The sequence below is a fragment of the Mirounga angustirostris genome, unplaced genomic scaffold (assembly GCF_029215605.1).
Source record: "Mirounga angustirostris isolate CCGP_5_RB_7025 unplaced genomic scaffold, mMirAng1.0.hap1 SCAF_12, whole genome shotgun sequence".
Classification (NCBI taxonomy): Eukaryota; Metazoa; Chordata; class Mammalia; order Carnivora; family Phocidae; genus Mirounga; species Mirounga angustirostris.
The window spans coordinates 95,898,986-95,924,929 of NW_026991720.1; the positions used below are offsets into that span (position 1 = coordinate 95,898,986).

General features: G+C 40.5%; 1 protein-coding gene across 1 annotated transcript in view; it reads left to right on the plus strand.

Moving 5' to 3' along the window:
* HECW1 (HECT, C2 and WW domain containing E3 ubiquitin protein ligase 1) overlaps positions 1-25,944 on the plus strand; it is a 434,070-nt gene that overhangs the window by 346,358 nt on the left and 61,768 nt on the right. The window contains exons 13-17 of the mRNA XM_045864939.2: positions 807-949; positions 3,504-3,625; positions 5,903-6,088; positions 16,275-16,409; positions 25,637-25,742. Of these exons, the coding sequence (XP_045720895.1) occupies positions 807-949; positions 3,504-3,625; positions 5,903-6,088; positions 16,275-16,409; positions 25,637-25,742 (692 nt within the window). The remainder of the gene's footprint in view (positions 1-806; positions 950-3,503; positions 3,626-5,902; positions 6,089-16,274; positions 16,410-25,636; positions 25,743-25,944) is intronic.

The window sequence follows — 25,944 nt, forward strand, 5'->3', positions numbered from 1 at the left end:
TTCAAAATGTATGCATCTGGGTGTTTCCTCGTCTGTGTCTTACGCTTCGGGACAGCTTTTTGACACTGTTAGAGTGAATGGCTTACATGCCATTTCCCTCTTTGCTCTGCATCCACTGTGTGTGTTCAGAGGGTGATAGCTTATCCTCCTCCTGACTCCGATCTGAAAGTCCAGCACAGAACCTGAACATATTGGAGGAGTTACTAAATATTTAGTAAGTACCTGGGAAGGTGACTGACTGGCCGGCTGACTGGCTGAATCCTCAACTGGGGAAGAAAAATAAAATGAGCCTTCAAATCAGCAGAAAACATTTGTCTGTCGGCCAGCATGCTTTTAGTATGCAGTATTTCCACAGTTCCTGCCAGGGATATCAGTTACCTATCAGATAACAGTAAGTGAGTAGAACCATTACTCTGGTTTGTAGACTCATTACAATAATGTAGAAGTAATTTGATATCTTAGTTGTAACATTTTAAGTTATTTCCCAAACCGTTATTTTTAGACTTAGTCTGGTTTTGTTTAATGCAGGGCGGAGGCTGTTTTTTGTGACTAGTTATCTGTGTTAATGTGTAAAAGTCACCATACTTGAAACTTAGCACAGTTTACAGAACAAAAAGAAGTCCACTCATCTGGAACATGCGTGTCTTGCCAATTGTTTTGGTATCTTATGGGAACTTTAAGCATTTCTTTGCTGATATGCAAGACAATTCTTTACAGTTTTCTCCAGTTACCCGATTCAGAGCATCAGCCCCCAACAAGCCAATAAGCAGAAGTTAACTCCTGTCTTTCCATTTTCTGATGCAAAGGTATCAAAATATTCAGCGAACCATTGCAACAGAGAGGCCTGAAGAAGATTCTGGCAGCCAAAGTGGTGAGCAGATCCTGGCAGGAGGAAGCGGAGGAGGTGGTGGGAGCGACTCAGAGGCTGAATCTTCTCAGTCGAGCTTAGGTATGGCAGGAGGGGACCTGAGTCTTCTGGGATGGCATCTGGTGGCAGTGTGACATAGTGTGTGCACCCCTACCCTGGTTTGGGGGATGCACTGGGTCCTGGGGGAGAAGAGCAATGGAATGGGGGAGGTCAGTCAGGGTGGCCGGGAAAGAGGCTTGGTGCCAGCAAGGTGAAACAGACAGGAGTTTCCCACCACAAACATAAAGAAGAAATGAATTTGCAGTAGGAGAACTCGTCCTGGTGCATCGAGGCAATTTCTTCAGTGGCCTGATCATTTCTTGTCGAGTGAATTTATCTGTTGGTGTCCTAAGAATTTTCCACTTATAAATAAAACATGCAATGAAAATTCACAGTCTACTTCAAAGAAGCTACATGACAAGACTAGGAATAATTATTTTTTGCATTTGGAATAAAATACAATTCCCCCTTGTGGGAGCAACCTGGGAGTAACGAGGTTTTTCCCCTGAGCTTACCTTATGCACTCTGCCCCTGAGCCTGGTTACCTAAGAGTGTAGGCCAGGCATCCACCAGGGGTCTGCTTTTCATTTCGTTGAATCTGCCTGAGTGGAACTCAGATGAGAACATTCAAAAGGCAGAGAAGAGTGGCTTCAGTTTTTTATACCTGTGATCACCTAAGGTTATCACAGCGATATCCCAATCCACCTTCTCTCTCTCTCTCTCTTTTTTTAAAGATTTTATTTATTTATTTGACAGGGAGAGACACAGCGAGAGAGGGAACATAAGCAGGGGGAGTGGAAGAGGGAGAAGCAGGCTTCCCGCGGAGCAGGGAGCCCGATGTGGGACTCGATCCCAGGACCCTGGGATCATGACCTGAGCCGAAGGCAGACGCTCAACGACTGAGTCACCTAGGTGCCCCCCAATCCACCTTCTCTTAAGTTGGATTGAATGATGGCACGTTAGAAGCTCGGGGACCAGTGGGAGCGAGCAGTTCTGCCTCCAGTTCAGCTAGTTCTCCATTCCTTGCTACACCGCAGAACAATGGATTTTCGTGCACAGACGATTGTAAGTGCATCCCTTCTATTCATTTTACCAGATACGCTAGCTACACGGACTGGTTTCGGTTTTTCTATTTATTCATTGCTTTGACCTCTGAGAGAGATGTGGTCAAGTGGTCAAGTTTAAAGGCAAGAAGAGGGGCACCTGGGTGGCTCAGTCATTAAGCGTCTGCCTTCAGCTCAGGTTATGGTCCCAGGGTCCTGGGATCGAGTTCCACATCGGGCTCCTTGCTCAGCGGGAAGCCAGCTTCTCCCTCTCCCACTCCCCCTGCTTGTGCTCCCTCTCTTGCTGTGTCTCTCTCTGTCAAATAAATAAATAAAATCTTTTTAAAAAAATAAAAAATAAAGGCAAGAGGAAAGAAGGAACAGAAAATGTCTGAGTTTGGTATTGGACCTCTTTGCATTTGCTATGTAACAAACTATCCCAAAATGTAGCAGCCTTGTGTTTATCCTACAGGTGAGCAATTGCATTTGCTACGGGGCTCACGCATGTGTCCTTAGTCAGCTACCCAGTCAGCTGAGGGCCGGCTGGCCTGAGATGGCCTCAGCTGGGCTGCCTTGTGCCTGCTTCCCGTAGCTTCTCATCTTGTCCCAGACTAGCCCAAGCTTGTTCTCACAGTGGTGGCAGGGTTCTAAGAGAGAGTGAGGACACAAAGACTTCTTGAAACCCTGGCGTACAAGTTCTGCCAAGTCCTGTTACTTAAAGCAAGGCACAGGCTAGCTCAATTCAACAAGGGGAGAAATGCAGAGTCTCCGGCAGATGGGTGTGGATGCAGGGAGGGGAAGAATTGTGCTTCTTTCTGCAAACAACCATAACCATGCTTGGCAACTCATAAGGAAAATAAGAAAACCATCATTGTAAGAAAAGAGACAAGATGTACCTCTGAAACAAATAATACATTATATGTTAAAAAAAAAAAAAAGATAGTAGGAAGGGAAAAAATGAAGGGGGGAACATCGGAGGGAGAGACGAACCATGAGAGACTATGGACTCTGAGAAACAAACTGAGGGTTCTAGAGGGGACGGGAGTGGGGGGAATGGGTTAGCCTGGTGGTGGGTATTAAGGAGGGCACGTATTGAATGGAGCACTGGGTGTTACACGCAAACAATGAATCATGGAACACTACATCAAAAACTAACGATGTAATGTATGGTGATTAACATAACATAATAAAATTTTTTAAAAATAAAAAAAAAAAAAGAAAACCTCGGGAAGGAACTACTAACTACATCACTTCCCCCAGAAATTTCTAGTGTACATTATTAAAGGTTTTGAGAAGTCCTGGAATAAAGTAATGTTTCACTTTTTAAAAAAAAAGATGTTCGAGGACTTGAGCCTAACTGACGTTACGCAGGAGCGCTCCTAGGAAATAATGACTCTTAACTGGCACACATCACTGGGACACCCGACCAAATCACTATTCAGAACCACGGTCTGTCCAGTCAAAGCTAACACACCGCTGGTATAGAGAGAGAAGTACTGTATTTGAAATGACTTTTTTCCGATGCATCCATTGCTTTGCTTCACTTTTTCCAGATCTGAGGAGAGAAGGGTCACTTTCTCCGGTGAATTCACAAAAAATCACCTTGTTGCTGCAGTCCCCAGCGGTGAAGTTCATCACCAACCCCGAGTTCTTCACTGTACTACACGCCAATTATGTGAGTGCTCCAGAATACAGAGGGAGCCCACCTGGCTTCCGTCAAAACTCAAAACACTCCTTTGAGAACTTGTTTAGTAGGTTAAAAAGGATGGCGTTTTAACCCAAGCAGGATGGAAAAAAACAGAAACAAAACAACTCCGGCCACTCTTTTTACTCTCTGTGGGCCTCCCAAAAAGGGGAAAAGCTGGATTTGGCAATACTGTTGCTTCTTTGTTTTTGTTAGGCGCAAATGTATTAATACCAGTGAAAGTCGTTGGGAAACAGATACGAGTTTCTATTATTGTTAAAATTTTAAAGGAACAAGATTATGAAGTTGACAGATGCCCCTCAGCCTGAGTCATTTTATAAAATCACTTTCATTGAAGAAGTGTTAAAATAGATTTCTCCTAGATAAATATCTAGTTTTCCCTTTAATAAAATTAGTTGTTCAAGTACCATGCTTAAGTTAAATTTAATATTTTTACACATACAGTTTTTATTTCTTTTTTTTTTTTTGTATTTTTAAGAAAGCAATGACTTGCTATCACTATATTCATTAATTCTTTCATTTGACAAACATTTTCTGTGGACAGATACAGATTTAGGTGCTTGAATCACAGAGCCAGTGGGACACCTGAACAGCAAAACTCCCCAATTTGTGGAGCGACAGACATGTACAAAGACCAGTCTGACATGAGAGGACAGGGCCCAACCTCAGGGAGGAACGAAAAGCTCTGGAAACACAGGAGATACGGCATAGGGGAGCATCCCCGAGAAGGTGGCTGCTGAACTGAGTCAGGAAGGTTGCAAGTGGGTGGGAAGAAGCTCCAGAGGGAGGGAGAAAGGACGCAGCGGTGAAGGGGCTCGGGGTTGGGTCTGAGGGTGGGATGTGATGACAGGCAAAGGTGGGAAGAGGGGCTGGAGAAAAAGTGGCAAAACTCAGGGTAAGTCACGAAAAGGAGCCTAGGTATACTTCAGAAGGCAGCTGGAACCAAGAGAAGTCCTAGGTATTTGTGTTACAGGATCAGGTGTTTGATTAAACATCTTCTCCATCAGAAGTGCAGAGACTGAGGGGCTACAAGTCTAGAGGCTGATCCAACCTCACAAGTGAGAGATGACCGGGGCCCAGCCTAAGGCAGGGGCTGGGAGTATGGAAAGGGGGACCATTGTGATGGAGGCAGGCAAGGGTGAGGACTCAAGAAAGTCTGAGTCCTTTCTGCTTGGGGCACCTGAGTTAGGGCGCGTCTCCATTAGCAGGTGCAATTATTTGATTAGGTGACAGAGGCTGTGGCTGGGGGGGAGACCAGTTTTTAGCAGGTTATATTTGAGAAGCTTCTGGGACATCCATTGTTAGACCCAGAGCAGTGGCCCACTGGTGCAGGGGTGAGTCACAAAGGGGGACAAGGATGGCAGATGTTGATGCCCTCAAACACTGGGCACCAGGGGGCCCTGGCCAGGAAGAGCCGCTGCACCAGCCTGCTCTGGTAGCAAGCAGTGTTTGCTTTCACCACATGCACACCTGCCCTGTGGACCAAAAAATCATCATCTGGCACACTTAGAAACTCCTGAAACTTTTTCCTTTCTTCTCATCTCCAACCCCGCCACATACAAAAGTTGTTTGTTTGTTTTTCAAAGATTTTATTTATTTGACAGAGAGAGACACAGCGAGAGCAGGAACACAAGCAGGGGGAGTGGGAGAGGGAGAAGCAGGCTTCCTGCCGAGCAGGGAGCCCGATGCGGGGCTCGATCCCAGGACCCTGGGAGCATGACCTGAGCCGAAGGCAGATGCTTAACGACTGAGCCACCCAGGCACCCCTCACACACAGAAGTTTGTGACAGACCTCAGAAGTCCAGCCTTAGATCCCCAGGGACCCTAAATTAATCCTCCTTGTTACAGACGCATAAGTAGAGCAAGGGAGGACTGGTGCAGGCAGAGGAGGAAGGATGGAGAAGAGAGAGGAGCCATGCTCCCAGTAATAGAGGGAGACTCAAGAGAGCCCAGCCTAGCGCTGACTGGGGAGGAGGGGAAGGAGAGCCTTTGAGACGCACCCGGAGTGTGACAGTATCCAAGGCTGAGGAAATACCAGTACAGATGAAACAGATCCATGTGTGTTTATGGTGCACATTTAATTTTTGAGCAAGATCTCCCCTTCTGAGGCTTCCCCCTCAATGCTCACAATAACTCACTGTGTTAGCAATCAGGTTACATTACGTTAAGGCGCTCAAGGTGTACTTGGTCTGTATTTTTCCTACCCCCCCCAACACCCTATCCCAATCGGCCCTGACCCCCTCTCAGGGTGCCTACCGAGTCTTCACCAGTAGCACCTGCTTAAAGCACATGATTCTGAAAGTCCGGCGGGACGCACGCAATTTCGAGCGCTACCAGCACAACCGGGACTTGGTGAATTTCATCAACATGTTTGCAGACACGAGGCTGGAATTGCCCCGGGGCTGGGAGATCAAAACGGACCAGCAGGGAAAGGTGAGTGTGACTGACCTGTGCGCCTTTCATCCAACGGGCTCTTTATCTGAAGAAGACCCGTGAGAAAGTGAGGGGGGAGATTAGTGAGGGCAGGAAAGTCTGTGTCTCAGAGATGTGCCATCAGCCACCAGGAGGAAGAGGGGGTAACTATTCACAGCAGGGTTTCCATCCTGTGAAGGATGTACAGCGACATCCCTGGCCTCTTGCCCACTGATACCAATAGCGTCCACACCAACTTGGGATATTGCCAGATGTCCCCTGGAGGGCAAAATCATGCCCAGGTGAACACGACTGCCTACGTGTTTGGAAATTGAAACCAGAGTCGGTTCAGTGACCTTTCTATTGTTATGCCTCCTTAGACAGCTAACCCGCAGGGAATGAAATTATTAGTTAAGTGGGAATGACATTATTAGATTACTGGTTGTGATTTTCCTAATAAGCTTTCAGTTTTTATTAAAACAGCCTGGCAAGCAGGCAGGGTAGATTGGACCCATGGGATGTTACCGGCTTGCATTTTGCCTTTGTGTGACCTTAGCCAAAACTGACCTTTCCCAGGAATGTTTTGTAAGCCTACCTGAGTTTGCTACAGCAAAAATGTTCTTTCTTAATCACCACCAGTCACATCAATGTATTTATAGGACAGGCCAAACAGTTTATTAAAGAATTGTCTCTGTGTAATCTTTTTTTTTTTTTTTGATCTTTGGTAGAACGAATCCCTCCCTCTTTTAGGGTCAAAGGAATCAGAAATTTTGTCAGTAGACACGTTCAGTGGGAACATGCATTATGCAGGTCCTATCCTCTGTGATGCTGAATGTGCCACAGTTCCCCAAAGTGAGCTCATAGGGCGCCATTGCCCCCTGGGAAGACAAATTCCTCCCCACAAACCCCTTAGCATGTCTCAGTACCTGGACTCTGAAGTGTGTGGAGAAAGAATGTCCACCAATGCAAGTCTGTCAGTTCAGTAAGTCTGCATGATCAGCTCCTGTGTAGTTGCAAGAATTGGAAGAGGGTCTGGGGTGGGGGGCGTGCTTTGTGTAGCAGAAAACCCTCCAGAGCCAGAATCTGCTCCTGAGGACCTTCTCTCTTACTGGATGTGTCCTCCACTTGGAGAATGACAGTAATTTACGCTGTGAGGGCTTGGAGATGTGTGTTAGGGTGGGAAATAAATCCTGAGCAAGAACAGAAAGTAAAGGAACTGGGGTGCTCATCTCGGTGGTCTGTGGTGCCCATATTTTCATTTATTACTTAACTAAGTTGCCAAGAGTACACCACTAGGAATCAATGAACAGAAAGGGTCATTATGGTTTATTATGCAAATAGCACAGTAATGCAAACAACTTGCTTAACCTCAGATTTCCGTAAGGCCGTTAAGTGCATGCAGCCCTTGCCCTAGGATGCAAACAGCTGGAGGCCCAGCGGAATGCCAGGGAAACCCCCCCAGTGCCATCAGCCCTGTTTCTAGCAAAGAAGCACAACAGCTGAGACTTGCGCCAAGAATTTTAGTCATTTTGAAATGTATATTAGGGAATTTCTGGCAAAATATTTTCCCACTTATTCTGTTTAGTGAGATGGTATCATATACAAGAAAGAAGAAAGTCTGAATCTAAAATGAGAGGACTTGAATTCTGCTTTCAGTTGTGATACAAACCAGTGGTGTGACTAAATACACACACATAAAATGATCTAATTCTTTATTAATTGAGCACACACAGACTCGGAGTTGGCAAGCAAAATTTCTGGGAAGCATACCATATACTGAATTGTTGGGGTGGAAAGTAGCCTTAAATTGGAAATGTGTTACTGCAATCCATTGAGTAGAGAGGAACAATGGAGGATAGTGGGAAAAATAGTGGGGCACGTGTACAAGGACTACCCCATCCCATTCTAAACACGTGACCGTGAGCAAGTCCCTTCACTGCTCTGAGCCCCACTTTGTTCATCATAAAGTAGCAATAATTATTATTGCCTTCATGATTTTATAGCCAGTGTAAAGAGTAAATAAGTGAATGTGGGAATCCATGATAATACAGCAGATTAGTAATATCTGCTGTTCTTCCTGTTGATGCTGTGGGAATTATCCTTACCAAAAAACCCAACATCAGACTGGCAACTGGGGAAAATACAAGAATACCTCACTGCAAAACCCATCGATGATGGGAATAGGTTGAGAAAAAACATTTTTGGACTATATCCTACAGGCTCGCCCCTCTGACTTGGAAAGAATGTGGTGCACCGGAGCCTGGGATTTAGGAACACCACTCACTGAAAAATCGGGTGGTGATAGCTCTCTGCAAAAGACATTTTCATATATGGCCAGAGAAGGTTCCAGAATGCCACACCACCTTCTTGTTCCTCACTCTAGCCAATTCTTGCTTTATTGACATGTGCAAAGATGACAGCCTTCGTTTTTAGTATATACCATGGTAGGAAGAGAAGGACCAGGGCTAGCTGTTTGATGTCTTTGAATGCACGATCATCCCCACAAAGGGGGACAGGGACACTGCTCTGAGAGCTGGACCACTTCAGGAGGACCGGAGTGAAGGGTCAAATGGCATCTGACTCATCTGCTGTCTTGGAAGTCTGAGAAAGGAGGTCAAAACCTTCTGCCAACTTCAGTAGAGATTGGATGTGGACCTTAAGTGGGTTCCAGGCCTGAGTGAGGGGGAGGGGCTGCAGGTGGTGGGGCAGGTAAGGTTCTGTCTGTGGCCAGCATGAGGCAGAGGCAACCTCTACTAAGGAATGAACACACAGCAGCAAAATAAAAAGGAGCCTATGAAGACCTACTACTACATGAAGGAAACAGAACCTTTATCTGAGAAAAAAACATATCTTACAGTATAATTTTCTTCAGAAAACAGAAAAATTTAAAAGGTACCTGCTTATCATACACAAGATGGTTTAGGAGCACATGATTTCTATTGAGCAACCATGAACTGAAAAAAAGCTGGGAGGAAGCAGATGTAAGAAAACAGAACTACCATATGATCTGGCAATCCCCCTTCTGAGTATATATCCAAAAGAATTGAAATCAAAATCTCAAAGAGATACCTGCATTCCTATGTTCCTATGTTATTATTCACAATAACCAGAATATGGAAGCAACCTAAATGTCCACTGACAGATGAAGGTAAAGAAAATGCGGTATATAAGAAGGGAGGTGGGGGGTTGTTAAACAGGTGATGGGGATTAAGGAGTGCACTTGTTAGGATGAGCACGTGTAGGTGATGTATGGGAGTGTTGAATCACGATATTGTACACTGGAAACTAATATACTGTATGTTAACTAACTGGAATTATAATAAAAACTTTTTAAAAAGGTGTGTTTGTAAACTTATGTGTAGAAGCATATGGGAATAGAGCTGCCCTTAATTCAATGAAACTGCACAGTGCATAATGTGTCTTTCAAGTAACATCTTCTTTCATTAAGACATTAGTATTAAACAGGTTTTGACGAGGAAGTGGAGAAAGGGGAACCCTCTTGCACTGTTGGTGGAAATGCGAACAGGGGCAGCCACTCTGGAAAACAGTATGGAGGTTCCTCAAAAAAGTTAAAAATAGAGCTACCCTATGACCCAGCAACTGCACTACTAGGTATTTACCCCAAAGTATACAGAAATGTTAATTCAAAGGGATACATGCACCCCGATGTTTATAGCAGCATTTATAGCCAAATTACGGAAACAGCCCAAGTGTCCATCAACTGACAAATGGATAAGGAAGATGTGGTATATACAATGGAATATTACCAACCATAAAAAGGAGTGAAATGTTGTCATTTGCAAGGATGTGGATGGAGCTAGAGTGTATTACGCTAAGCAAAGTAAGTCTGTCAGAGAAAGACAAATACCGTATGATTTCACTCACACGTAGAATTTAAGAAACAAAATGAAGAAGCAAAGGGTGGGGGGAGAGAGAAGCAAACCAAGAAATAGACTCCTAACCATAGAGAACAAACTGATGGTTACTAGAAGGGAGATGAGTGGAGGGGAGGATAAGGGAAATAGAAGATGGGGATTATCAAGTGAATTTCTGATGAGCCCCAGGTGTTGTATGAAAGTGTTGAATCACTATATTGTACACCTGAAATTAATATTACACTATGTTTTAACTAACTGGAATTCAAAAACTTACTAAAAAAAAGGGCGCCTGGGTGGCTCAGTCGGTTAAGCGACTGCCTTCGGCTCAGGTCATGATCCTGGAGTCCCGGGATCGAGTCCCGCATGGGCCTCCCTGCTCAGCGGGGAGTCTGCCTCTCTCTCTGACCCTCCCCCACTCATGCTCTCTATCTCATTCTCTCTCAAATAAATAAATAAAATCTTTAAAAAAAAAAACTTACTAAAAAAAAAAGGAAATGTGATATATACATATAGTGGAACATTATTCAATGTTCCTTAAAAATGAAGGAAATTCTGACACATGCTACAGTGTGGATGAACCTGGAGGACATTATGCTCGGCGAAATTAGCCATCACAGAGGGACAAATACTGCATGATTCCCCTACATGAAGTATCTGAAATACTCTCAGAGTAACAGAGCAGAATGGTGGTCGCCAGGGCTGGGGCAGGAGGAAATGGGGAGTTTAGGTTCAATGGGTGCAGTTTCAGTTATACAAGATGAGTAAGTTCTAGAGACCCTGCTGCACAACATTGTGTTAACGAAACTGTTCTACTCTGTGCACTTAATCCTTACAACTAAAATTTCGTTAGAGAATAAGTCTCATATTACATGTTCTTCTACAATTTTTTTAAAACAAGAAAAAGTAAAAACCAAAAAGAGCCTATCTCCCTTTCTCAGATAGGCCTATTCTAACCACTCAATTTAATACCAAAAGCACCTAAGATCTCCAACCCAAGTGCTCCACCATATAAGTTCTACATTTGTTAGATTTGCTGTTTTGCCTATTTCTCCTGACAGGATTCTGAGCTCCTTGAGAGCAGGGATTTTTGCTCATTGATGAAACCCCAAGGGCTTAATATTACTGGCATACAATTAGCACTCAATTAAAATCTCTGTTGGATGAATAACTTACAGATGTTCCTAAAGAAGAAACCAGAATAATAGGTAGAACAGCAAAAATTAAATTCAAAATATAAAAATTAAGTTATTACATGTTGAAAATAAAACTTTGTGCTCTAAAATAAATTGTTGAGGTAGGCAGATTAATTGGGCTCACTGAGTTATTATAGTAAAATTAATTAAAACTCTATATCTATACATACTCTGAAATTGTCTTTAAATTGAGATTTTTTAAATCTTACCAATATATAGCCATGAAAATATGAAAGTTACCTTAAAAAGAATAAAAATCAGACAAGCTTAAGATTTTCCATCCATGAAACTTGACTATAGAAATCCACAGAGCAAGAAGTACAGGTTATTGATGAGAAAAAGTTGCAGCCCCAAAATTCTATATTCAAACAAATTGGTGTCATTCAAGTGTGAAAATACTAGAAAAACAACCTTAAATGCAGGATTTCAGTACATGTACTCTTTTGTCTGCCCAAAGAAAACACCAGAAGCCATTCTTCAGATGGCTCACAAATGAAGCAGAACAAGAAATCAATAATGGGGAAAACATAGTATAAAAGGACTGTGGTGGTAAATGTTTAGATCAATCAGATATATGGGTATAAATGTAAATAATTGCTGTTAAAGTGCTTTAAAATATTTTGGAAAAGACTCAATAAAATATGGGAAAATATGTATAAGAAAAATGGAATAGTTGAATAAGAACTATCTGAATCATATTCCTAGCCTAGAATTAAATAGACAAGGAAGAGGGAAGAGGGCCCAATGAACAGGGCAAGGAAAGTTGTGCTAAGTTCCTGGTTGAGTGTAAGGGGAGTCCAATTGGATAATTTGAAAAACAAGGGCTAAATATAGTTATCTGATCAACTTAAAAGGCAACTATTTGTAACTTTGAAAGCAAGATTTTTCAGTTTCAAATTCCTACAAAAATAAAATCAAGCAAAATACAATTTACATAGCAAAATACCCCAAAAATCCACCAGGAAGCGAAGAAATTGAAAATAATAAAAATAAAATAACAGAAGTACAGCCAAGCATAACAGTCATAGTGGTGGGTGGAGGTGGCACAAATCTATGTACCAAAAGGAAAACACTTTCAGATTTGTTAACAAACCGATCCAGCTTATTAAAAGACATGCCCAAGAAATTATTCAGAAAGTTTAAAAAATAAAAGAATAAATATTAATAGAACATGAAATCCATAACAAGAAAACCAGTGGTGGTATATTAATATCATAGAAAGGAGAGTTTGAATTCAGAACCATTAAATGGAGTCAAAGTAAGATTTTATATAAATCAAAGGCACATCTAAAATAAAGATACAGTAATCATGTATCTTATGAGCCAAATAGCATCATATCATATAAAGAAAACTAAAAGAGAAATACAAAAAGAAAATGAAATAAATGCATTGTAGTACAAAATGAGTTTTGTATCTATTAGTCGGGGAGACAAAATAAGTCAGGATTTGAATAATATAATTTTGTATTAATGGAATATATATTCTTTTGTTAAAACTAGAGCTTACATAGACCTTAACTACATACAATTTTTATTTGTCAATTATACCTCAGTAAGGGTGGAAAAAATAGAGGTTACATGAATGGATAAACAAAATGTGGTATTACCCATACAACAGAAAATTATTTATCCTTAAGAAGCAATGAAATTCTGACACATGCTACAGCATGGATGGACCTTGAAAACATTATGCTAAGTTAAACAAGTCAGAAACAAAAGGACAAATATTTTATTTCACATGAGGTATCTAAAAATAGTCAAATTCACAGAGACAGAAAGTAGAATAGCGTTTCCTAGGGTCTCGGGAAAGGAAGGAATGAGGAGTTGGTGTTTAATGACTACAGAGTTTCAGTTTGAGAAGATAAAAAATTTCAGGAGATGAATAGTGGTGATGGTTGCATGACAATGAGAATGTATTTAAACACAGCCACCAAAAACAATTTGCCAATTGTAGATTCAAAGCAATGCTCTTCATGACTATTGGGTTTTAAATAAAATCAAGACATAGAAACCATTGAGAAATTATTGAAAATGCATGTGACCAATATTTAATAAAACACGTGATATAGAAAGACTATACTCAAAGGATTAGTACATTGGTTTTTATTATCAAACAAGAAAAATAAATATTAAAATATAAGCTTTCAAACTAATAACTTAGAGAAGGTTAAAAAGCAACAGTAATTAAAGCAAAAATTTATTTCAAAATTTAGTTGAAAATAAAAACCCAGAAGTGTGTGAACTGGAAAACAACATAAGAAATAAGCTAAAATCAAAGAAGATATACCTAAAAGTGTCCTTTATTCGATAGGAGCATTTAATACGATAAACAGACACAAACTGAATATACCAACAATAGCTTTCCTGGGTACTAGGAATGATGGGTTACAAACATTCAGGAAAAGAAGCACTCAGAATAGCAACAAACAGTATTAAATATCTACGGGCTCCCTTAACCAAAAATATGTGTCTTTCAGGAAGACACTACAAAATTTTACTGAGAAGAGAAAGTCTTGAATAGACAGTCATTTTATGTTCAGAAATGGGAAAGGATACATTGTCTATTATAAAGAATGAATTCTCTCTAAATCATTTGTAGTCTTAAGGTGACTGTAAACAAAATCCTAATAGAACTATTTTGGAACTTAATAAAATTAAGATCAGTTCATCTGGAAAAATAAGCAGGCATGAATACTTAAGAAAATATTGAAAAGATAAATTAGGAGAGGAAACTTGTCCTACAGACATTAGTAATTGGAACAGTGAAAATCCTACAGATCATTGGAACAAATAAAATACTCCTGAAACAGATAGTGGTATCTATAAGAATTTATATGTAATAAAATGATAGGGAATGAATGATTTGGAAAAACGGGCTCTTGGAGAAAAAAATTGAATTACAACCTCACATTCATACCAAAATAAGTTTCAGAACAAACTCACCAAAAATAAAGCTAGAAAAACCTAGTTAAGCATTGAACTGAACTCTAGACAGAAATGATTGAGAGATTTGAGTACAGAGGAATATAAAAAATTCTGTGTAGTGGAAAACAAAGCAAACAAAAATCAAAAGCAATTTGAAGGCAGAGGAGTAATTAACACATTTATAAGTAAATAATAAAACCTTAACATCCCAACAACAACAAGGGAAGCAAAGTCAACAATATGCCAATGAAGAACCTGACCAAGAAAACTGTGAGAAAATGTTTGGCTTCCCCTGTAAAAAATAATTTATCATCATTTACCATTCAACATTTCTAAGAGGTCTTTCAAATACTCAACATTTATAAAGTCCATGAAAAGCATTCATGAACTTACGATAAGAGGATAAATCTGTACAGCGCTCATGAAGGGAATTCGTTAATATGGACCAATAAACAAAATTTTTCTAACTTTTAGCCCAGTGATTAACTCAACTTTTAGGAATTTATACCAAAGAATTGCCACATATGCACAAATATAAGAAACCCATTTAACTTCAATTTATAAACTTGCAGGCATATAGTTGAATAATAAAAAAAACCTTCAAATATGACTTCAGCTTATACTTGTGTGTTTAAAATCTCATGTTATATAAACATGTTGATAAATGTTTTTTTTTCCACTCACATTTTTTCTTCTTCAGATTCTTTACTCATTTTTCGATATCACTAGTGTCATTTTTGAACCACCTAACGTCATCTTCAGCCCCATCCAAATTATTGGACATATAGGGTTTTTTTTTTTAAGATTTTATTTTTTTATTTGGGAGATAGAAACAGCACAAGCACTGGGGAGAGGCGGAGGGAGAAGCAGACTCCTCACTGAAGGGGGAAGCCCAGCGTGGGGCGGATCCCAGGACCCTGAGATCATGACCTGAGTAGAAGGCAGACACTTATCCGACTGAGCCACCCACGTGCCCCCATACAGGCCTTTTTGAATCTGTGTGGAATGCTGTCTTGGGAATTTTACTGCAAGTCACAGATACTGATTCACATGATATTAGGAGAGTTAATCTCCTGTGTCCTATGGGCTGTCTTTTGGTCTCCATAATGAAACCACTTCGTGTATCGCTTCTTATAGAGCTCTTTAATAAAAGAGACTTGTTTACAAGGACATCTAATACTTGAAATTATAAGCTCATACTTCCCAAGAATAATTTTTAAATCTGTATTTGACTTCGACTACTTCCGTCAGGTGTGTAGACACATTCAGATACTACAATGAGCATTGATTGAGATCTTTAAGAGGAAATCACCTTCAAAACATTACATTTTGTTGAAGACCGTATTTGAAAGATTGTTTAGTAGTACAAAAGGTTTGTTTTTCTGAAAAGGTACAAATTTTATGAGAGGTAATTTTAGATGTAAAAAATAACTTTTGCCACATACTGGAACAGGTACAGTAATCAAACATTCTGCAAAGATTTATGAACAAGAATGTTTATTGAAGAACTATTTTTAAAACAGTAAAAAAGTAAAATGTCCAATGATAGAGGGTACCAAAATTACTATGCATCCATCAAGCTGAATACCATATACCTACTAAAATTCTGTGTTAAAAGAATGTCTAATAACTTAAGGAAATGCTCATAAAATAATAGGTGAAAAAAACCTTCTAACAAAATTGTAGGTGCTGATGTGAGGAAAATATATAGATTATTTGTATATTTGCATAGGAAAAGAAAAAACTGGAAAAAAAATCACCGTAATATTTTGGTGACTACCCTTGGATTGTGATATTTGGGATAATTTTGGTTTTCTTCTTACTTTTTTATCCTTTTAAAATTTCTTCTTGGTAAGACTGTGCTAGTTCTGTAATCAAAAAGACTTTGTTTTAAAAATAAAATGATCCATAAATTATTATTGGTGTTATTCTGATACATCGAAGGCTCCATTTTTCTAATTTTCCATGGTGAATGCAATGTTATGATCATAAGTCTATAATGCCACAGTGTGAAGTGTTTATCAATGACTGGTGGTGTTCCATTCAACTACTGAGCAAACGGATGCACAGCGCCCCAGTCTTCCATCAGGTTTGAGTAGATAGAAAGGGGGGACAGAAATAAACAAGAAGACTGAGCCCTGTAGCATTCCCTTACTTTATTGCCTTCATTCTGGCTCTTTCTCACGCAGTGTGCTTTTGGTCTATCTGCAGTCTTTTTTCGTGGACCACAACAGTCGAGCTACCACTTTCATTGACCCCCGAATCCCTCTTCAGAACGGTCGTCTTCCCAACCACCTCACACATCGACAGCACCTCCAGAGGCTCCGGAGCTACAGTGCTGGAGAGGTAACACCCCCACGCCCCCTGCCACATTCACACCTCCACAGGCCCTGCTCAGGTGGGGTCAGAACCGTTTCAGTGGCTGGGATCTAGGATTGCCTGCTCCTCAAGGGGTTCTGCCATATCCACACTGGTCTTTAAAAGAATAAGGAGTCAGGGACACCCACTGAACTCCTTAGACCCATCTTCAGATTGCCTTCCTTCTGCCTTCCCTTTTGTCCTAATAATCGCCACTACTAAAAATCTGTCTAGCTTGAAGGAAATTGAAAATGCAGTGTCCAGAGATCCCTACACCATGGCTGGAGCTGTGCTTCCTTAGGCCTGCCAGTCACATGTGAATTCCTAAAAGATCATACAGGGTATGACTGACATTAAACTTCTGGCTCTTCATAGATCCTGGAGAAGACATCAATAGTATATACATGGACTAAAAACTGGGGGAAATCGACTGGGGACATGAATACTCTCTTCCCATCCTACCACGTGCTCTTTCCTGGTTTATATCTTTATTCACTGCCTAGGGTTAACTTCCACTGAATCGTGAAACCTGCCATCCCTCTTAAACATCACGTGCATTGCCTTTCTGAACTACTATCTCTTTATCCCATACCATTTCCTAGCCTCCTTTCTCAAACCAAAACTCCAAACATAGCTCTTTTCTACTTTTAGTCAGTTCCTGGTAATATTATGAGCAAATCCCTTCCTGACATTTCCCAAGTATTGGTACCATCCTAGAAACCACCAAGATCTCAGGAGATTTTGGCCACTGAGAACCATTTCTCATAAAACAACTTGTAGAGTTGGATTACAATGAGGCAAAAAATGAAGTAGTACAGGATAAAAAGAAATGTGTGTGTGTGTGTTTGTGTGTTAGCGCGCTCCTCCCCACTGCCCCTGGGGGTCATTCCAGGGAGAACTAGGGTGAACAGTTCAGGAGAAATGGGGAGAAAAACAATCCACCTGGCAGCCTCAGATAGCAAACATAAGTCTCAAGGGAAGAGCCTGTTGCTCTTGTATTGCTACCAGTTTACTACTTTTCTAGGGGAATCATCTGCATACTCTGACAGGTCTAACTCTTTCCAACCAAGGGCGCTCATGGTTTAAAGCCAGTGTGATAGAACGAATTTTTCTTTCATGGGTCATCTTAGGTATTGTTTTAGGATACTGCTGAAAACATGTTGATTCTTTCTTTCCTCATATATGTAAAATGTGTACATGGCCGTGCAGAGAAGAATATTGTACATCCCCAAGGGTTATGTGGGTGTCAGGACGCACACATAACAGCACTCATCAGCAGATACACTTGCCGACTACAAAAAGCAGTGCCCCAACTTCCCAGCTCAACATGCATTGTATTCCTCTCTGGTGGCGCTTTCATAACACTTGAGAAAGTACAACATTTATGAGATAATAGTGGATAAATTCAAAAATCTGAGTCCTTTTTGAAATATGCCATTTAATTTATTTAAAATGTCCAAGCTATTTAATATTACGAAGGCAATTTCAGCGCTAATATAGAGTAACCCCATTTGACAAAAGAAGCTAAGTACTGCAGACAGGTTCACTGTCAATAAAACAAAAAGGTAGGTTACTCAATGTAAGATGAACCCCTAAAGATATAGATGTCTTACATTTATAAGAAAATAACCTGAAAATTCAAGTATTAAAACATTTCTGTTGAAATGAGATTAAAGTCATGAGTACCACTTGCAATACCTGTTCTGAAACACTTATTTAATGTGACTGACTAGCCTAAGCACAGTTACATTGAATATCAACAGTAATGACAAAGTACTACCTGCATCAGCCAAGAAAGACTGTAACACGTCACAATGAAAGGGTATAAATGTGCATCAACCATCTGTATTCTTGCTAATTCATTCACTCTCCAGTTGACTCAGTTGATCAGGTTTTTAAACCCCTCCCATCCCTCTGCGCATCCTCTGTCCACTCGTAGCTTTGCGCTGACACAAGGAGAAACCAAGAGAAGCAAAAAAGAGAGAAACTGGGAGGCAGAGAATAGCTGACCCAGAGGCAGCATACCAGGGAAAACAAAGACCCAGCGTCTGTGAAAATAAATATCTGGTTCCTCCTGCTGTGAGAGCCCAGAGCCTAGGGAACGAGAAGACAGGAGGATCTTGGTATAAAAACAGAAGGAGGGGGTGGTGGGAAATGTTAATTGTGTTTGCTGTGATGTGATTTTCCTCAACAAACATTGATTAAGTGCATGGCTTGCTATGAGCACTGTGGAATGCAAAGAAGCATGAGATATGATCCCTGCCCGGGAGAATTTTGTATTCTATGTTTGAAGCCAGGCCAAAAAACACAGAGTTAAGTAACAAGAACAATTAGAATATGATTGAGTGCCAAGAGAGATGTTAGGACAAGTGCAACAGAAGTTCGAAAGAGGCCAGGGAAAGGCATCTTTAAAGTAAGGTACTTGACCTAACCCTAGAAAATTGGTAGAATCTAGCCAGATACAAAGGAAGAGGAAGAGGAGGGGCAACCCCACAGAGAGCCCGCGTGATGAGCAGAGGTGCAGCGGTAGGATCGAGAAAGGTCAGTAGAGAGACAACGAATAGTTCAGTGTGACCAGAATACTGTTTCCACTTGGGTTTTGTCTTGGTTTTTGTAAAGTTTTGAATATCACATGGTTGGCACTTTCTCATGAGCCCACTGAATGAATTTGAGAGGAATACCATGATAATTTTTTGTGTAAAAGTGGGCTTTAGAGGAGAAGACTATTGGCATTTTGAGGACACTTCTGTAATGTATAGAATTGTCCCATGCCATTGCAGGACCTTTTTACCTGGTCCCGTCCATTAAATGTCAGGAGTGCCCTCACCTCACCAATCACTATGACAACCAAAACAAAAAACAAAACAAAACACCTCTCAGCATTTCCAAATATTCCCATGTGGTAATACCACTTCAGTTAAGAATTGTGTTTTATGGTCAGGCAAACTTAAATATCAAAAACTCAGGTCACACAGGGAGTTCAAGACCACAGTTCATATCTAAGTCCCAGTCCAGTGTAAAGTAGTATTTTAGAAAGGAGACAATGACGGCCAAGAAGAGGAAAGAAAAGAGTGATCTGCGAGAGTGGCCCCATTCATTAGCGGCCACTGGAGGTGGCAAAGAGACACAAGGCGAAGGACACCCTGTGGGAAGAAGCCTGCAGAGGTCAAGAGGTGGGAAGAAGGGGTACCTGGGACTTCAGTTAGCAGATGGAGTCTCAGCTCCAGCTTCTCTGCAGAGGAGGTGTGTGTCATTACTCCTTCCTTTCCTCTCTGGGGCCTCAGTTCCCTCATCTGCAAGGGGAGCAAGGGAACTCGATGGCCAGCTCTGTGATTCTCAGTCTGTGAGGCTTGAGGCACATTAACAACGCACAGGTAAGATGAGCAGGAAAGCCAGTTGGGGAAGATGGCAGGTTTGCTGTTAGAGAAGTTGATAATGAGTATGAAAACGGTAAGATATCCAATTTGAAATGACAGTTAAGCAGATGGAAATATGAGACTCAGGAACAATCAGTGAATTATTTCCATAACCCATGGTTTTTCTGCGTCACATATCAGGGGCACTGGGTGACTTGCTATAGATGTTTCTTAGATCACGACCTTAGGAATCAATATTTTCTGTTCACCTTCATGAGCCATTCTCTTGAGTACTGCTCAGCAGTGAATATTTTTATCAATTGCTTTTAAAGACAGAATTGAAATCAGTTTCTATATTCAGGATCCTAAATGGTAAAAATTTCCCTCAAAACCCCTATGATAGGTTATTAACAGAGACACTGTCAAATGTCTTTTAGATTTTTTTACCTCAAGTGAAAATTTTTCAGGCAGTCTGCTGAAAGCGGTTATCAGCAATATAGTGCTTTATGCATAAAAGGATCATTATTCGATACTTTAACCTGCATTTCAGTACAGTGTCACATCTGTCTGCAATATACAAAAAAAGCATCAACAGGGGCGCCTGGGTGGCTCAGTTGGTTAAGCGACTGCCTTTGGCTCAGGTCATGATCCCAGGGTCCTGGGATCGAGTCCCACATCGGGTTCCCAGCTCAGCGGGGAGCCTGCTTCTCCCTCTGACCCTCTCCTCTCTCATGCTGTTTCTCGCTCGCTCGCTCTCCAATAAATAAATAAATAAATAAAAATCTTTAGGGAAAAAAAAAAAAGCATCAACAAAACAGGCCTAACTCTTCACATAACGTCCAAATGGAAATGGATACAGATAAATGGAAAGAGCATATAGGCTATAAATATTGGATCCCATCTCTCAGTAAGGAAATCACTGAAGATCACGTTTGTCTTGTTTATACTGCAAGTAACAATATAAATTAATCTTAATAAGGAAGGATAACAGAGCACATAATTTTTATTTCTTTTACCACTTTATCTTGGTCAGGTTAGAAAATCATTAGTCATAGAAAAGTTCTGGAAGGGTACACACAAAAAAAGCTTGTAATAGTAATTACCTCAGGAAAGGACAGGATTCTGGTAGAGAAGAGAAACTGACTTTATATATATAATTTTTTTATTATATTACATTAGTCACCATACAGTACATCATTAGTTTTTGATGTAGTGTTCCATGATTTATTGTTTGCATAAAACACCCAGTGCTCCATGCAATACGTGCCCTCCTTAATACCCATCACCAGGCTAGCCCATCCCCCCACCTCCCTCCCCTCTAGAATCCTCAGATTGTTTTTCAGAGTCCATAGTCTCTCATGGTTCATCTCCCCCTCTGATTTCCCCCCTTCATTTTTCCCTTCCTTCTCCTGATATCCTCCATGCTATTCCTTATGTTCCGTAAATAAGTGAAACCATATGATAATTGTCTTTCTCTGCTTGACTTATTTCACTTAGCATAATCTCCTCCAGTTCCATCCATGTTGATGCAAATGTTGGGTATTCATCTTTTCTGATGGCTGAATAATATTCCATTGTATATATGGACCACATCTTCTTTATCCATTCGTCTGTTGAAGAGCATCTCGGCTCCTTCCACAGTTTGGCTATTGTGGACATTGCTGCTATGAACATTGGGGTGAATGTGACCCTTCTTTTCACTACATCTGTATCTTTGGGGTTAATATCCAGTAGTGCAATTGCTGGGTCATAGGGTAGCTCTATTTTTAACTTTTTGAGGAACCTCCACACTGTTTTCCAAAGTGGCTGTACCAACTTGCATTCCCACCAACAGTGTAAGAGGGTTCCCCTTTCTCCACAACCTCTCCAACATTTGTTGTTTCTTGCCTTGTCAATTTTTGCCATTCTAACTGGTGTGACTTTTCACTTTAAAAGCAGAGGTCACTCTTGGTCATTCTTTGCTGTGAGCTTTTTTGACGACAAAAGTTATTTCATTGACTCTGATAACACAGAGAAGTCATCATTCAGGAAGCTTGCCTTTAGGGAGGGTAATCTGCACTGCTTCTAAAAGTTGGGAATTTTCCTCTTGATTCCATGTAACCTATACTTGATTATAGGTTTGATTGGAAGTTTATAAAATTCAAACACTTATGAAAATAAACTTTTGAATTATCAAGAGTACGTAAAGAATGTAGAAAACACAGACACAGATGGGAAAGAAGTTAAAAGACGAGTATAATACCCCATCTGGAGACACTTCCTGGTCTACAGAGAAATAAAAAAAAAAAAAAATTGAATCATATTGTCTATGGTTCTGTATTCTACTTTACCAATACCATACCTTGGAGACTGTTCCCATGCCATTAAAATTCTTCTGTATTTTAATCGTATGGATCTACCATAATTTAACTCAAGCCTTTCTTTGTACATTATGTTTATTATTCACTTTTCACTATTATAAGTATGTTGAACAACTCAAGCATAGATCTCTCTCTTTTGTTTCCTTAAGATAATTCTGAAAACTTTGTTAATGATCTATTTTTAGAATACAAAAGGAATCTAGAGATGAATGCAAATTCATCACTTGGACCTTTCCTCTGAACTCACTATTTTTTTTTATCATCAGGTCTCCAGCGTTTTCAAAGAGAGCATTAGCTGATTATTAACCCAAATTCAGTCTAAAACCTGCAATTTTCAATCACAGCTTTAAAAAACCACCAGTTTACATTTCTAAATTGCAACATGGAAGAGAAGCTTGCTTACCAGTCACTGAAAAGTATTTTCTGAGCATATCTTTTTTTTTTTTCTAGAGAGCTTAATGTTTGAAGTTTTCACATCTGCAATTATGATTAAAGCTATCTCAACATCAAAAAGAAGAGAAATTTTAAAAGTAGTCCCTACTGCAAACTGGGTTTTAGCCAGCCATAGAATAGTCATAGCATGTCTGGGGAGAGGCAGGCCCTTGGGGGGTCCCCTCTTTGTCTCTCTGTCTCACACACACACCCCTGAGAAACTCAGTAACACAAAAAGTGTCAAATGCGAAGGGAATTTAATGAGTCATATAATTTTGGTTTTAAATGGAAAATCCGTTCTTCTAGTCATTTTCAGTAGTTAGGAAAGCAAACATCAGCATCATGTTTGCAGTGAGGTCCAAAGCAGGTCACCTAGCTGATATCAAACATTCCTCGGGATGGACCATTTCGTACTACTTTAGGGGTACAAGGATCCTGGCACATAGTAAACTAGACCAATCTCAGAATCTTCTGCAGCCCTGCTTGAAATTGTCTCCATCCCTGTAAATTCCTGGCTCCTAGTTGGACAAGGCTGTTTCTATCTAACCTTCCTATCCATCCTCATCTGTAGGCTCTCCAGTACCTCCTTTACCCTCAGCAGGTGTCTCTATGGTTCAGGTACCCCACGTGCCCTACCTTCCCCCTGTGTTGTTTCCTCCATCTCACTCATAGTTGGCCTGAGGCATATTCATCAGTCAGTTATCTACCTTCAGAGTAGCTGGACTTCATCTGGTTTCTGAAGTTTTTGAATCTGCCTTAGTTTTGCCAGTGAGCAGGTGACCTCAGAAGTAGGCACCATTTTTCCCTAAAACATATCTGTAACATATGAATTCCCTGTGGCAGCCAGGAATAGAAGTGAGCCTCTTCCTGTTTCAAAGCGCTCTTTATTTGGGGGCAACCCACCAACAATGAGACACTTTAGCTCAGGGTGTGACAGCAGGCATCACCGGAGTTCGGTATACAGCCATGCCCTCCTGAGGTCTGTTTTCAGATCTGCTTCCTCAGTTTCTCTCTGTAATACATCGTTTAGATCATCTTCAGTTGAGTGGTCTTTCAGATTCCTGTCTTTACAGCATCAAAAATATTTCAAACACACATTAAAGCAGAGTGACATAATTCCTTCCAAGGAAAAGAGACCTATCATTTCAGTCCCAGAGAGGCTTTACATATTTATTAATTCAAGGAGAAAGAAATGTAGAGACTCAGTGTTGCCTATTTTAATAGTCAACAAACCTTTCCTTCATCACTCTGCATTGTAACCATGCTGTTGCAGAAGCTTCTCAATCTCGGTGGCTGGCTGCTCTAGAAGTGCAGAGCTGAGGGCCAATGACATCAAAGTGAGAGGTTCACCACAGTGGCACAGAATCTATTGCCTTGTCCTTCAAGTAAGCAGTGGGCAAGGAGAAAGACCGGAAGAGAAAGGATGGATCTGCATCTCTACTACTTCAAGAAGAGCAATTCAAAGACTGCCGTATACAGACAGTGAACTGATAGCACATCTCTGCAAAGAAAGGGTGTTACCCCTGTCTGTGTGGAGTGTGGAAGTAGGACCCAAAGGAAAACCAGCAATTACCATGTCTTTAATGAGTAAGCCCTAAATAATCTGTCCTATTTATCATCTGCAATATGACACATGTCTAGTCTTAAATGGCCCCTTTGAGATTGACCTGACCTTTCTGGACTTTGTATCATAGGATCTCAATAACTCTCCTGAATTCTGTGGAAGTGAATTGTATACCAGTCTCAGAGGGAGAATTTTCTTTCCTTATTTGTCTGGGTGTTTGAGCACTTTTTAAGTATATTACAAAGTAATCTTCAATGTAATTCTTAAATGTCTTTAAAGCCTATTTTGGCATACTTTACCAAATACCATAGAATGAATCATACTCTACAGCAAACCCCATGTATTTGGTGAATGTACTCCAATGTGGAAATTCTATAGGGCCTCTGTTTAAATAGCTTACCCTGCAAGGGTCCTTTGAGGAACAAATGTACATGGAATCATGGTAGAGAGCTCACTGCCATGCTCTTGAACTTAGGGGGTTTATTAAAACTTAAAATGGAGCTAAATTAATCATCACAAATATCAGTTTTAAGCTAAGCAAGTTTTGTATTTCATGAAATTTTGTCAAAATGCCCATCCAAAACTAAGGTATTGGGTGCAGGCTAATGGCAGGAGAGGAGTCAACAAATGCTTTGCACTCAAGCATTAGTTGGTACCCTGGTTCTCTCTCTTACAGTTAAAAATGTTGTAAAAACTTAAGTTATCCCAATTCTCAGTTTCCCTCTTTGTAATCTGGGGTTAATAATGCTTATCTTTCAGAATTTTGAGAGAATAAAAAGATACTATGTGAAGAATAGCCAGCACAGTGAATGGAATAGTAGGCACTAAGCAAAGAATGGCCATCTGAGAGTGATACGTGCTGTTAAAAAGAGCACGTCCATTGCACATTCAGTGCTGAAGTTCAGTGCTACTCTTAGAAATGAAAGTCATAAACTTATCTTTACTACTACTATGAATACTATGATAGTATTCATGTAGAATTTATTTGTCTCTTGAATGTATTTACGAAGAGAAATGTTTCTTAGTCTACTCAGTATATTAATCTGGTTAACATTTATAACATTTAGCACAATCACTTTCTTAAAAACCATCAACCATCCTGCTTAGTCTTTTTTTAAAAAAAACTTGCTTATTGGGGCATCTGGGTGGCTCAGTCAGTTAAGCGGCTGCCTTCGGCTCAGGTCATAATCCCAGGGTCCTGGGATCGAGCCCCGCATCGGGCTCCCTGTTCAGCAGAGAGCCTGCTTCTCCCTTTCCCTCTGCCTGCCGCTCTGCCTACTTGTGCTATCTCTCTGTCAAATAAATAAATTTAAAAAAATCTTTAAAAAAAATAAAAAAATAAAAAACTTGCTTATTTCCACTCCCTTCGAGGATTGTAACTTCATTTCTTTTGTAACTTAGGTGATATCAGGATCTTTTACCCCTCATATTGAAAAATTAGTATCAAAAGACCATCTGAAATTGATAAGATTTCCAATGCTAACAATTTTATTTTGAAATTAGGCTTCAGAAGTCTCTAGAAACAGAGGAGCCTCTTTACTGGCCAGGCCAGGACACAGCCTAGTAGCTGCTATTCGAAGCCAACATCAACATGAGTCATTGCCGCTCGGTATGTATCATGTTTTGGGGACCCTGGATACCCAATAGTTAGCCTTTTTTTTTTTCTTGTCATGAATCTTTTAATATTCAGGATTCTGTGTTTTCTTTTTCCTCCCCTATGGTATAATCTACCCCTACCCTTTGCTTCCATCCCCCTTGTGCCCCTTTTTCCTTTCCTTTCACTCCTCAATTTGACCTTCCATCTTCCCTCT